This window comes from Stegodyphus dumicola, chromosome 5, assembly GCF_044657685.1.
Source record: "Stegodyphus dumicola isolate Sdum_Otavi_A_Nest chromosome 5, ASM4465768v1".
Classification (NCBI taxonomy): Eukaryota; Metazoa; Arthropoda; class Arachnida; order Araneae; family Eresidae; genus Stegodyphus; species Stegodyphus dumicola.
The window spans coordinates 223,026,736-223,042,712 of record NC_140772.1 but is presented as its reverse complement, the minus strand read 5'-3'; the positions used below and the strand labels follow the sequence as shown (position 1 = coordinate 223,042,712).

Here is a 15,977-nt window from a genome sequence, read left to right as displayed (position 1 = left end):
TTGTTTGGAGCTTCATAACAGAACTTGACAATGGAAAAGTGTTATGAAACTCCATACCTGGTCGATTAATTACATAGCTAAAGCAAGTTTAGTTCCGACTAATTCATCGAGACTCGGAAGCATAGTACTTAATCAGTTGGTCAACAAATTAGTAGAATTAAGAGTTTCATTGAGCTGTCTTCTTTTCCCTACTTGCCTTAGCTCTCCAACACAAAAATAGGAATTGTGAAACATATTTTATATTCTTATAAAAAGTTATAAAAAATTGCCTTAAGAATATGATATAAAAAATTGAAAAAGGCCTGTGAACACATGAAAAGAACTTATGTAAAAAAGCAAATAAGAAAAAGTAAAAAATACATATTAAAGTGATTAGTCTCAGTTAAAGTAATTAAAAGAGACAGTCCTGTTTAAAACTTAAAATTCTCGAAAACCTCATACAGCTTCTTCAGAAAACCATGCAATATTTACTAGGGATGAAGAATGACAAAACTGAAAACTCTTAGGACAGCTTTTTATGTTAATTTCGCTAAATAATAATTTAAGACTTCATGAATTAGGCGAAATTCTAACTAAAAAATGGGAAAGTATTGATGCAAAAAATCATTTAATACAAAGAATTTAAAAATCATGCTCTTTTAATACTATTTTAAGGAAACAAAAAATTTCAATAATTATTTTTACACAATTTTCCTAGCTAATTGCCTACCATTACTTCATCCTATTTGTAGCACTCACTTCCATTTTAATTATTTACAAAATATTTGGTACTTTTTTGTTATTAGGACCAGACTCATCCAATTAACAGAAATCAGTGAGATCGTTTATACAAAAATAAAAGATTATTACAATTCAAATAAAAATATAATAAGAAAGAACTAACATGTCCATATAAGTGTTACATTTGGCATTATCACTTACAATTCAAATAAAAATATAATAAGAAAGAACTAACATGTCCATATAAGTGTTACATTTGGCATTATCACTAAACATTTGCCGATATCTAAATCTGGTCCTGATAAGAGAAAATGTACCAAATATTTTACTAGTAGAAATCTTAACTTCTATTAGATTTATACTCCCTAAAATATAAGTCTAGAGAAACATCACTTATATAAAATATCTTGCAAAAACATTTTAAGTATAATAAACTAACCATTGAGAGTTCTAATACATGTTAATACTGGTGAAATTTCAGTTAAGTTACTGCCATCTTCAATGTTTATAAATGATTTCATTTCCCGATGATGTTTATTCTCATTATTTTCAGTACTTTCCAAATATATCTCTTTCCTGCTATGAGAAGAACTGAAAATAAAGAAAGAACAATTTCAAATTTCAGTAAGAAGACATTTAACACATCAATTTGCATACAAAGATAAGCATTTTCCTTCTATTCAAAACAAGAACAGTAAAATTCAATACTTGTGTACTAACCAGTATACCGAACTTCAGTCAGGCTTACTCTAAGCAGAGATAAGCAAATATTTTTAACTGGGGATAAAAACATTTTTTACACTGCATTATGTGGGCAGGTACAACAGTACTTATACAACTATTTTTGTAGTGCCCCTATTGTTTGTCAGAATGTGGTGGAAGGGGAAACACTCCTCCAACGTAGAAATTTAATAAAAATTTTTAATTTAAAATGGCATGTTATACACTTTGTTTCATTATTTTTATTTTAAATAAATATAAGTCCTAGTCAGTGAAAACGGGGTCATGACAGCTCTGCATGCAGGTAATACATTGATAGCTTTGCAAACATTTTATTTGTATTCAATTTCAAATATTCACTTGTGATTATTTTATCCAAATTAGGTCCTAACTCGCGCATAACTGAATGTAGTAATCTTCAACACCAAATGTACATTTTCATTAGTAATTTGTGATTGAAATTTATTTTTCGTGTTACTCACTAACAGAAATAACTTTCAGATAAATATGTCAATCTAAATAAAACTAACTTTTTGACTTAGGAGTGAAATGGTCTTTCCCCCAAGTCTCTTTTTATCTCAACAACATTCATATTTCAGTGTTTAATTACTAAAGTAAAGCTACAAGAAATGACAGATTTGCTTTCTTCAGTAGATGCACATTTTTTCTAGCATATTTATGGCTTTCATTTTAGGCTGACTGCTAATATAGTCAAGTGTCTATGACAACAGACGCACACTCATGCAGATTTTGGCAATTTGCACACAAAATCAGATAAGAAACAGACGATAATGTTGTAGCACAGGATTTTATCACAAGCCACTGTAAACGATTTAAAGTGCCCCATTCAGTCTGGAAGCAGGCTTTTCTCAACCCCTAATAATGGATAATAATGTCTTAACCATAGCGAAAAATAATGGGAATTTTGAAAGTAAATTTGACAGAAACTCAACCAAAATAATTGACAACTACAATACAATAATTCAGCATACTGGCCAGACAAATTAACAAAAGTTGAAAGTGGATGGATCACATCATACATAAAATGCAAATAAACATTGTTTCTCTGTAATGATGTACAGGAAAATAAATAATGTTGAGAATTTTTTTAGAAGGTGGCTTATTTATTCAGACAGCACCAATAAAATTTATTGCTTTTGTTACAGAATTTTGTGGTTTTCCTTATAAGTAAATATTATGAAAATCTAGAATTAATCACTTGAAGCATGCTCATGAATACTTAACAGTTAGATGAAAATTCAGTACTTCATCTGAGATGCCTAAAGAAATGGTTTGATATATCATTACGTTTACAGACTAATAAAATGTTTGATAAGGAGCTTCAGACACAAATGAAAAAGAACGACAGCATTAGAGTAAAGTTTTAGAACATTCAATGAATAGTCAATCAATATTTATCTGAATGTAATTTGGTTTTCAGAAGAACATCAGACTACACCACATAATGAAAATTTTTTGGTTCTTGTTGAGCTACTTGGAAAACCTGATTTAACAATGAGTGAACATTGACATTAGACTGCATCTTAAGAAACTTAATTTTCATTACTGTGGTAAAAATTCAGAATGAAATAATAAATTTGTTGAGACATCCTGCTCAAGAAAATTTACTTAACTGAACTAGATCAGCAAAACATTTTAGTCTTATTTTAAACTGTAAATCAGATATAAGCTATGCAGAACAGCTTTTGCCTACAACTCGGTTTTGAGATGTAGAAGATATTGCAATAAACATTTTACTTACAATAAACCTGTTATAGAAACCACAGATTATATGCAAGCATACTTGATTTTCTGAGAGATAGCCACCTACATTTACCGAATTGCATATGCCAGAGCTATGATAATGGTTCAAATACGAGTTCAAACATGAAAAAAATCCACTGGCATTTTATATGCCTTGCAAATGTCAAAACCTACACTTAGTGACTGGTAACAGTGCAAAAAGTTGCCTTGAATCCACTTCTTCTTTTGGTACTGTACTATGTACCAGTTTCCTTTTCTGCTTCTCTTCGGCAATGATACTGAGAAAACATTTTATTACAAAACCTTTCTGTGAAACCATATGGGAGTGCAGAATAAAATGTGTCCGAACCATTGAAAATGAAGTTGTGAGAATTCGAGAGGCCCTTTATGAGTTTTCAGAAAGTGCAACATGAAGCAAAGATTCTTGTAACACAAATAGAAGATTACAGTTTTTCTAATGATGATAAATATCTGATATTGTTGTCTCAGGTAAGGCAAATGTTGTCAGCAAAACTTAATGAACTGTGAAACTGTGGAAATATCAACTGCAATTTCACTAAAGAATAGTGTCACTGCTTAATTAATTATCATGCAAATGGATATGAAAAACCTAGAGTCGGCAAAAGAATTAACTAAAGTATTACATATAGAGCCCATTTTTAGAAGTAAAAGAATAAGAAAATAAGGAGTCTATTTTGAATACGAGTGCATTGACTAAGTTTCAAATGCAGATGACCCAGGAAAAGATTTAAAACTCATGTGTTCAATGTAGTACTGCACAGAGCTATTAAATCTTTATCAGAGTGATTTGAACAATTACAATAACAGTTTCAATACCCCACGAGAATTTTTAAATGACTTTTAAGATCTGCCAAATAAAAATAAACTCCCAAGTAATGATTCATAAGTAGTGACAAATAATACTCATAGCTAGCATGTCAAGGTTTGGAGAGCAAGTTAAGGTATCAAGAAAATAGCAATATTAATAGATATGATCTCTTGACTGAACTAGATATAGCCAAAGAATTATTTATCGAAGATGTAAAGCATCCAACAGAAACTTCTCGGTTCATAAATAGTAAAAAGTTACAAGATGCCATGCCAAATCTTTGGGTTCCTTTGAGAATAATGTTTACAATACCTATTATTGTGGCAGTTGGCAACAGAAGCTTCATTATACTAAAACTTATAAAAACATAAATCATAATCCTCCATGTCTTAAGACAGACTGAATTCTTCAGAATTTTGTCCATAGAAAATGATACTGCAATAAAAATAAATACAGGAAGTGCCATGGAAAGACCTGCTGATCTAAAGGCTAGAAAAAAAAAAAAAGAAAAAAAAATTCTTAGATATATTCATTTTTATATTCTGTAAATATCAGATGAGAAAAATGACAATGTTGATTATATGTTAAAAAAAACCATCAAAATAATAAACTCATTTCTACATATTTTTCTTCCCCCCCCCCCCCAATTTTTATAATTATACTCAAAAAGTTCCCAATATTAAACATGCCTGGGGCACCATTAATCATAGGGTTGGCCCTGCACATAACAGATGTGGTGTAAGCTCAGGATTTTGCATGTCAGGGACCCACACACTTTTTGGCCCATGCACCACTTTTACCATTGCTAGAAGATCATTCCCCCTACTTTCCCTTTAATTTGAAAAATAAATATACATACATCTATCTAGATTTAAATTTTTCAATGTGTTTCATAAATTAAAGAACAAAGAGTGCAGAAAATGTTGATATATATAACAAAACATAAAGTAATGATCTATATTCATAAACTAAATACTTAACCGATAAATACAAGGCTGACAGCCCTGGTTGAAAACCCCAGGTATAACAAAACATGAATTAAAGTAATGTTCTATATTCATAAACTAAATATTTAACAGATAAATACAAGGCTGACAGCCTCCCCCTGGTTGAAAACCCCAGGTATAAATCTGAAAACCAAAATTACACTAGCATCAAATCTGACAACAAAAAGATTAAATAGTAATGCATGAGCAGTTAAATCGTCTTTTCAGAGTTAAAACCTAGTGCTTCATGGAAGCTACTACAAGAAAAAACACACTATCTTGAATAAGCATAAAACTCTCTTCGATATTTCATTTTCAAAATTAAGGTAATCTGTAAATGCATAAAATATTTAACTATCACTGTCCTGCTATTCAGTATGTTTTCCAGCTAACTGTTGCCCATGTCTTTTCAAAGAAGAATGAGTCAATGATGGCAAATGTCATAAAACTGCAGCACATTGCAGCATATGTAATGGCTCATGTTTATATTTACAGGTATTAATTATTCCATGCAACAAAAAATTTTCTTCTTCTGTCCAAAGGATTTGGAATCTACTATTGGACAATCAGTAACTTTCTTCCTCCCACTTATATTACTTTATTGCAAATAATACAACAATCTGCATATCATAAAGATACAACATCAGTACATCATGCAAGATCAACAACACAGATAAAAAATTTAATAGATTCATGATTGCAGTAGTTTCCCAAACACTGCCGATAACACTCATTTAATTATATTACTTCAGGTCTCTACCTATGCTGCTACATGTTTACAAGGGATTCTACAAGCAATGGTCTGCATTGCAAACTATTGGCTACAGCCAATTTTTCTCAAAACATCATACAAAATTTATAGTGCTTTCACAAGCCTAAATAGGTTTCCATCTATTTCTGTGTGCAAAATTATCAAAAAACGGAAATACCTAATTCTGTTCTCAAAAAACTTTCTCCAGGTACGTTTTATCAATCATACTCGTTTTCCTTATCACAATACCTAAGCACAAATAAAAACAAAAAATCTCTCTCTCTATATATATATATAATATATAGACAGATTTTCTTAAAGGCAATCTCATTAGCACATCTGTGGTGCAGAATCATACATGCAGTACAATTCTAATACCAATATTACATTTATGCCCTTCAGAAGAGAACACATTATGATTACAGTAAAAATGTAATCATTTGCACCTCATCTATTATCAATCCCCCCCAGTACTGAATTCACTGTGATAATAACTATAACTTCACATAATAATTTTTGCAATCTATATCAAAATGAATTAAAAAAAAAAAAAAGATGAAGAAATCACATGATACATTTATCAAATAAAAGGAAAATAGAATGCAATGTAAAATTAATTTTAACCAAAAATTACATTCAGAATAAAATAATGATTTATATGTGTATGAATTGTTCATGTTCCTGTAATAAATTGCATATCAAAACAAGCAACCTTTCGGAAGGAAAAGAAGGATAAAATACAGTCAATCCCTGAATTAGGTAAGATAGTGCATTAATTTTTATATGCAGATTTTTGGTACTATTCCATTTTGCCGGCACAAACGATAAAGTCGCCAATAATCGCACAACTGATGCCAAACGGAATACCTTCGCTGGTTACCTTTTACACCTCATTTTCAAAACAAGTCGCAGCCATTTCTTACCAGATTAATTGTTTCTTTCAATACTGGCATACAATTACATAGAATATTTACAAAAATTAAATTTTATGCCCTAAGACCATTTGTGGTAATTATGTCAATTAAGATGCAATCACACTGCTCACCCAAAGGTAATAATACAGAAAAGGAAAAATCAAGGGTTAAATTCATCAATTCTAATGAAAATGCACTAGCGAAGTAAAGCACTACGGTTTTACATAATTTCTGAGTAAGCTATTCGTTTGAATTGAAATAATTCTTATTGTCTTTATTTATTCGCTTTTTACAAAATTTTCCATATTAAAATGTTTATGCCTTCAAAATAAAAAATTCTTAGAACTAACATTTGTTAACATTTTTTAATGTGTATACTGTATGTTGTTGCCAACAAAGTCTGCTTGGCGAGATTTGCGCTGGCGAAACAGAAAAGTAGCAGATTTTTTTAGTACGAGTATAATACTGAAAAATGTTTTGGAGATTTGTAGTAACTTGATAAAACTAGCACATAAAGTTAGTCTATAAATACCAAAAGTTAGGTGTGGCATGGATGCATAAAATGTATGTATATTTTATCATTTATTACCACAAAATAAATAAAAATCTGCTAAAAATTGTTAATTTTCCAATTTGTTAATACAGAGATTACTTCTTACTGCTGAGAGTAAAACAAACAATTATAAAAAATTAACTACAGCTAACACAAATTTAACTCTGTTATTACCAGCATATGCTTCAAACGTGTTATATGATGCTAATAGTCTTCACCAATAATTCATCAATAATTTAGTAAGTTGTAGTGCACTAAAGTAGTAGTACAGTACGAAGTCCACAATCCGGACTCGTAGAGACTTCGGTGATTCCGGATTAAGGGTTTTTCAGGATTACAGATCATTAATTTAAATCTGGTAAGATGGCATGCACAAATTATACAATTAAAAATATGAAACCATAATTTAGGAAATAAAGAGCAATTATGATCTAAAGGGTTCAAAATTTACAAAAAAAAAAAAAAGGCTTAATATTTATTTGTTTACTTTATTAAACATTTTTTTTCATTGTAAGTTGCTTCGTTTTTTGTGCTAAATGCACGTAACATTAAACGCGCATGCATAAAGCATACAAAAAAAGAAAAAGTTTGTGGCTTTGAGGTCCGGATAATGGGCTACCGGATACCGGATCTGCTGGATAATGGACGTCCAGATTACAGACTTTGTACTGTAATAGGTTTTTCTAGCATAAAACCTTAACGGTTATATGCAACGAAAACATTAGACTTTTTTAAACCTTTATATGTACTGCACTAAGGCATGTTTGATTAATTTTAATTTAGCATACTTACTGCAAACCTTATCATAAAATTCAATACAAAGTGTATCCAGTTATGTTGGTTTTGCATGAATAAAGTCATGCTACTGAAGAACCAGTTCAATTCCTTTACAATGTTATATACAGAGCTAATTGCTACACCTGGATCTCTGTCTTGGGAACCTCAAGGAGCCTGCCATATCGGGGTTGTATTATTCAAGGTCCAGAGACCTTGCCCTTCAGCAGTGCAGAACCCACAGTTCCTCCCCGGCTTTATACAAAGTGTAGAACAGAAACTAAACCGCTTTGACAAATTATAACGCTAAGACATCTTTGCTTCCGGGCACCACTCCATTGGCATCGATAAGTACGCTTGGTGCTCTGTCTACTCTATTAGTCCCTCCCCCCACTGGAACTACTAAGGCCAAACCCCCAGGGACTCAGTTACTAAAATGTTATATACAGTAGATTTTTCCTCCCTTTTAACTTTTTTTTTTTTTTTTTTTTTAAACTTTCTTCTAACTTCTTTAACAAAATTTTTCATTTGGAATATAGTATTAGTAACAGGTATGACACCTGCAATGTCTTGCAATCTATAGGGCAATATTAATATATATAACTAACAGATAGATAATACATCTTTTAAACAGGATGGTTTTAACTCATAAAACAGATTAATATATAGTAATACTGAAAATTGTTTCAAAAGATTACAGTAAAGTTAAATTAATCGCTTGCCTGATTATCCCGAGTTATCTCGGGTTCGTATATATTGCAGTTAATTATTATCCCCAGAAAACTCGGGCGAAGCAGAATTTGTTAGTACGATTTCTTTTATCACGGTTTTACTCGGTCTGGAGGAAATGAAAGGAAATATTTAGCTTTGATTGGCAGTTTGCCAAATTTTGTTGGTTGTGCGGTTCTTTTGGAGGGACTGGTCGCTTGTTTCCCTATTGGGAAAAATAAAATAAGAGCATTGGAGAAAAATAAAATAATGGTGATGATGCAAGATAGCAAAAGCGATGATTTTTCAGATAGTGATTATTAAAAGGTTGGGAAAAAAAATAAAATGAAATCCAACGAGACAGTGTACTCTGTGCTCCAGTGAAAGAGATTCCAGCGATAAGCCAGTAAAATAAGAGACCAGATACAAGTGTAGAACGTCAGGTACTACTCTGTGCTGTCCCTTGTTTAAAAAACTATCATACAAAGATTAATATTTAACTTTTTTTTGTTTGTCCGAGATAACTCGGGATAGTAAACTAATATTAATAATAAATGCTTTTACACCTTCAAAAAATTAAAAATTCAACTTAAAACCTACATATTTTGATTTGTTTCATTTTGTTGTATTTAATAATAAAATAAAAAAATGTCATGATTTTTTGCAATTTTTTTCAAAAAAATTTGTAAGGGAAGCGGTTAAATTTAAATAATTCTCTTGTGCCATTGTTGCAAGGAATGTGCCATTGCTACATAGGTTTGGAAGCAACTACGCCTTGATAAGTCTGTCTCCTGCCTGCTCTACAATTATTCACTTATGCAATTTTATAAATTTTTAGAATTAAAAAATTTATTGGAATTATATATTTATTCGTAGATTTTGATACTTGCACTTGATTTACATATGCTCTCAGAATTTAAATGATATTGTCAATTAGTTTGTAGCAATAATCAATAAATTATTTGTAATTCAATTTCATTTAAAATTTAACTTTTTACGAGTAATACTTAATTACTTTTTTAAAATTAATAAAAAAGTAATTAAAAAAAGTAATACTTAATTACTTTTTTTAATTTGCTTTTTACGAGTAATACTGAAATATATTTTCTCTTTCTTATGATTTTTCTTTCTCAGAAATACTTTATTCTTACATCTTTGAGTCAAAAATTACACAAGGATTTTCAACTGTAATAGTTGTTGTGAGCCCCATATGTTTGAAAAGGTCGATAGTATAAAAGTTATAGCTTAGCATATTTTGACATTACACAATTCGCTACAATTAAAAACCTGATGCGGACACCACATGACTTCCTTGTACGGAATATTAAATTATATGCATTTTTTCCCACATTTCATTTAAACTAATTTCTTCCAATTTCATTAGAAATATATTTCTCATTCAATTAATTCAGTTCTCACTTTGCGGCAAGGCAAAAATACATAAAACCTCAAAACGTCTTTCTTAAAAAATGAAAAACATAAAAATATAAAGCACCAAATACAGTTAAAGCAATTAAAAAACATTTTTAGAATTACAATTAGAGTTTCTATGCAAAAACAAGCAATTCAGCTAGTGGGCAAGAAGTCATATTTTTTGGTGTACAAAACTTAAAGTTTACTTTTGGTCCCACTAGGAAAAAAGTGCAGAAACTGACTTTATTTACTATTCTGATAAGTTTCAAATGTAAGCAAATATGGCTGCTATAGTAAAAAATTTAGGCTTAGCTGCACTTAAACAACTTTTAAATTGTTAATTCTAAAAGTACTGCATGCAGATTAAATAAAGGCATAAAAAACTTAATCAGAAGATAAGACCAACATAATTCAATCATTTTAAAGCAAAAAATGCACAATTTACCATCATTTATTCTTATGAATAAAAAAAAAACTGATCTCATGGAGCCGAGTAACTGAATACTTTTGGTGTGGCCGATTGCAACCAAAAAGGGAGGTGCACAACTACATGTTATAAAAATCCTACATACAAAATTTCAACGTTCTGAGGCTACTTGCTTTTGAGTCATGTGAGATACATCCATATGCATATAGGTACATATAGACATCACGAAAAAATCTCTTCTGAATCAATTTTCAAGACTTTCGGCAACCCGTTTGGGGGGGAAGAGTCTTTTATTCTGTAAGTACGTACAGATGTCACATGAAAACATCATTAAATTGCATTCGATATACAAAATTATATGCATCATTAAATTGCATTGAATTATATACAAAAATCCTATATACAAAATTTCAATATTCTGAGGCTACTTGTTTTTGAGTTATGCGATACATCCATACACATATACGTACGTACAGATATCATGAAAAAAATTTCTTCTGAATCCATTTTCAATACTTTCATCAACCCGTTTTGGAAAAACAGTCCTTTATTCTGTCCATACGTACAGATGTCACACGAAAGCATCATTAAATTGCATTCAATAGCAGTCAAAATGGATATTTTCGTTGAAATATGATAACCAAAAATTTTCTCAATTACAATAATTCATACAAGGAGGTAATAATTAGGTTTTTGCACAATGTACTAAGCAAGCAACAACTAAGAACTCCATGTTAAAATTTCACTTACAACTAAAAATAATTAAATAAACTGTACGTGTTTCAGAAATTTAATGGGTTTATAACAAAGTTACTTTTTTAAGAACATAATTAATCTTAAAAGAAAAAAGAGAGATTTCGATACTATGTAATAATAAAAAATTTTTATTCAAGAATGCCTCATACAAATAGAAAATTAATCCAATATATACTGCATATTGTATACTATGTGCAAATAAAAATTTAAATTACTTACTTATAGCCACTACTAACAACACTTGAAGAACTGTTTTGATTATCACTATTACTGCTGAAAGAAAATCAATATCGTATGTTAAATACAATTTTACGGCACATCAAAATTTCAAAAATAATACTGATATTTGAATAGAAAAATGGGCTTTTAAGTTTTATTTGTAACCATTTTTTTCTTTTGTGATATATTAACTAATAAACATGATGCTAATTTTATGAAGTTGAAAATTTCCATAAATTTAGAGGATTAATCGAGATATCATTAATTTCACATATTACTCAATTTTTAATTTCTGTAGCAAACTCTGAAATATTCGCCATGCGCCAATACTGCCTTCATTAGAATTTATATAAAAATAAAATATGAAGTATTCCTCCTCAATTCAAACCAAAACTTTGTTACCTGAATTACACCTCTCAAGGTTTCAGGTTAGGCCCAGGTCCTGTAACTACTTAATACTTCTGGAATAAGGAAAATTGTCATTTTTCTACATAACAAAGTTGTCAGGTGTTACTTAGTCAGCTTAATACCATCATTCTAAAGTTAACATGGTGTCACAGGATGAGAAAACCTGTATTGAAGCAAAAAATTTCTATGCACAAATTTCCTACTTAAACACACAATTCAGTTGCTTTACATTTAAACAAAAGCCCACCAACGACAGTGGAGTAAAATCGCTGGACCCTGGTAGTTTTAACCTGGGTTCAACTTCAGGCGAAGGGAATTGGCCCCATAGTCGTTTTCCCCATGTGTAACATGTATACAAAACAGTTTCTCTTAAAAAGGTCTTCCACGAGGACCTAAGATGGGGCAGATAACTCTTGTGCTTTAGCATAATCAATTAAACCACTTAAAAAAATGCATTTAAACAAATAACCTCCTGACTTGATGAAGTAAGAAAAGTTGCTTTAAAATAAAAATTAACTATTAGATAAATAAATGAATCTCTACCATGTTTTATGGTCCTTTAATTGCTTCTCAATGTTAGCACCTATAAAACTGACAATTGCACACACAGTTGTTCCCCTGTATCCATTGGTTAACTTAATTGGCAGAGAGTGAGAATCAGTAAATTTTGAAAGACCACAGAAGTGACTATTATAACAAAGCCAATATGACAGTCAAGTAAACTTAACAGTTTATCCATGCATCTGCACGATGGTTTGGGGTTGAAGTAATTAAATATGAAGAACTGAAATCATCACTGTATAACCTTATATGTATTCAAATTAAAGAAAATCCATCACTATCTGAGCTTGATCATCTTTCTGAGAATCCAACTTGATATTTATAAATATGTTGTTAGAGAATTTTGGTTATCAGTGGTTATCGTATGTTTGACTCCTTGCTCCTGTACTCGTACTTCTTTAAAACTTCCTACCACTCTTATTTAAAGAACTTAACATACTCCCATTAGAAATGTATTATTGTAACTGTTTATTTACCAAAATAGGAGTCTGAAACATACAACTAGAAATACTTCTAAGGTGCCATTAATGCTAGAAAACTGAATAATTTTTATTTCTACAATTCTCTGAAACAGTATGTTATGCTGTACAAAATGAGGACTAAATTTTTTTTCATTTCATGATCATCCTTAGCGAATTAGGTTAAAGTGTTCATAAATTTTAATAAAACACATTGCCACTTCAAAAGATAAGCTTTGCTGCATCACTCTGCCTCGCTATATTCAAACAATTTAACTTAATTTCAAAATATCATATAATTATTGGTAAAATCCTAGTATACGGTGCAGCCTTGGCGCGATTTTGAAAATTATCGCCAACACCAAAAATGATCCAAAGATCAGCCACGTCCTAAGTATAACTATATATATTCTTTGAATGACCCGTTTACTAATCATCGTATATGTCCCGTTTTTACTGCTCATCATAAAGTCGCCAAAAGTAGCTAAATCCCGTGTGCACCGGATACTAGGATTAAACCTAATTATTTTATATCACTCATATTTAATACTACAAAAAATAACATAAGTTGTAATGACACCTGCATTTATAATATATGTGATATAAAAATTATTTGGAATTATTAAACTATCTTGTCTCAGCAGCTACTGCTACAGTGCAGAAAACAGCCAAGATTCTTTAAGTCTTAAAATGAAAACTTCATTATAAAAGCACTTCTACTTAAGGTCTGTCTCATACATTTTTTAGAAAAATATTTTATCTCAAGAAGCTAAACAAAAATTTTGGCAAAATTTCCCTTTCAATATGGATCCTTTAGTCATTTAATATTAATCCTTTAGTGATTTAGATTAAATGGTTCGAAAAAAGATTTTGAATCAGGCTTAAAATGTTAACTTGTAATGTATTTATAAATGAATATTTATACATGTACAGTGAAAAGAAATGAAATCACATAGGCCACATAATAATTGTTACCCACCTATAAAATCAGACAATAAAGCAACTTTATCACCTTATACATTCTTCAATTTTCATTATTTCATCCCATAGCTTTCTCCTAATTTATACTTGACTATAAGTTATTTACAATTTTCATATATAAATTGTTTAAATTTCTTAAATTCCGCACAATTTCCTGCAAATGAAACATTTATAAAATTATATCTCACATTATTATGAATATTCACAAGATGTTATAGTTTACATAGGCTGCATACCGCGGGAACATAAAACAAGTTACACAGAACAAGGACTGTGTTTAATTGAAAGTGCATATTTCATTTGTTTGATTCTATTTGCACCTATATTTGTGTATTTAATTGTTTATTTAGTTATTTTTGCAAAATATAATATCCCTAAACTGAACTTCTGCCTCGCACTGCACATTACTTCTACGCAAAATTAATCAGTTAAAGAAATATCAAATATAGCTCCTCAGCATACACTGACTCATAGAAGATATATCAAAAATGTAAAAATTTGCCATGTAAAATATATATTCATAGATTTAATAACAATAAAGCTCAATTACTACTATCATTTAAAAGTTACTATTAAAAAAACTGCATCCCCCAAAATCAAAGACCTCTGAAATTTTATAACAAAATTTTTAAAAGAATAAATTATTAAGCCCTTAAATACACTTTAATTCAACCCTCATTTTTGCAAGTATATGCATTCATTTTAACAGAGAATAAACATTTTATTGGTAGTTGATTAACTACAAATTTACAGGTTTAAAAGTCAGTCTTTATCAAAATATTATACAAATGAGAATACTGTAATAAACGCAAAACCGTGCTAACAGAACTGATGCCGATAATTTATCTTCCAAATGCATTATAATGTAAACACTGAATGCACACACTTTATGTTTAATTCTATTATATACTTGAATACTGATCAACATGCTTGATTAATTACGAAAATCGATAGAATGTCGAAATCAGTTAATATGAACCTGAACTCTTCCTGATAATCATTTTTAACTCGCAAAATTATTACGTATTAGCACACTTTCATAATTTAGATAAAACATTTCTCGGTAGTAGCTTCACACTATGCAATACGACGATAAAAAAAAATAGTAAAATCTGAGATTTACATATTGTCATTGCATAATGCAAAATTCAATGCACAACTTACAATAATGGAGAAAATTGCGTATCCTTTAGGAAGCGAAAATCCACTAAACTACAGCAACAACGACTATCCTACAGATGTGGATTATGGCAGTTTGGCATATTTGGCGAATTATCGCTTTTCATAATTATGAAACTTGAAATATTATTCGCAGGAAACTAACATGAATGCTCATAATTTCAAATATTATTTTCCTGAATATTATATTAATGAAAAACTGGGTGTACACAAAAAGTAGAAAAAAAAACACGGGCCTAGATACGTAAAGAGTAAACGAATCAGTTACACTTTAAATGTAGCATCATTCTTAATCATATACGTCAGATAAAATAAAAACAACAAAAGTATGCTGCAAAACTATCACAGATTTTGTGCAATCTGGCTAAATTAAAAATATGTTTCATATCTGCTCACCATAGCACGTAGGACTTTCACATCCGAATACACATCCCTATATCGCAATCAACATCCCTATTTCGCATCAACCTACTCACGTTTTCGACGGGACACTTGAGTCCTTGCGCTAGCTTATTGGCTGAAAGAACGTCATGCGTCATTTCTGTTGAGAAGGGGGATGGTAGTGTACAACAGGATGTTCTTTCTTACTTAGTCTATTACTTCTTTCTTTTACTGGTAATATCGATTTTCGTGAAGTAGTAATTTCTTTTGTCATACTTAAAGAGGTATAAAAAATTCAAGGGGGCAAAAGTAGTTTAAAAAAAGTATGTAATTTATACTAAGTGAAAATATTCTACTAGAAAAATGAAATTATTTTTTATATCCAGTATAGAAATATTGCACACCTATGCGTAATTCATACTGCTATTCTATGAAATAGTCATTACATCATTCAATTACAACGAATTTTATTATT

The 15,977-nt window shown here is 30.2% G+C and overlaps 1 protein-coding gene across 9 annotated transcripts in view; it reads right to left on the bottom strand.

The window, feature by feature from the left end:
* Positions 1 to 15,640, bottom strand: part of per (period circadian regulator) — an 86,211-nt gene extending 70,571 nt beyond the window's left edge. Inside the window, exons 1-4 of one of the 9 annotated variants that reach the window (XM_085817701.1) lie at positions 15,518 to 15,586; positions 13,941 to 14,096; positions 11,535 to 11,588; positions 1,160 to 1,311 (exon numbers count right to left, since the gene is read on the bottom strand). In XM_085817701.1, the coding sequence (XP_085673827.1) occupies positions 1,160 to 1,241 (82 nt within the window). In that variant the 5' untranslated portion in view covers positions 1,242 to 1,311; positions 11,535 to 11,588; positions 13,941 to 14,096; positions 15,518 to 15,586. Of the gene's footprint in view, positions 1 to 1,159; positions 1,312 to 11,534; positions 11,589 to 13,940; positions 14,097 to 15,106; positions 15,438 to 15,517 lie in introns of those variants that run through there. The other 8 variants (XM_085817704.1, XM_085817702.1, XM_085817706.1 and 5 more) reach the window with 8 other exon arrangements.
* Positions 15,641 to 15,977: the final 337 nt, after the last annotated feature.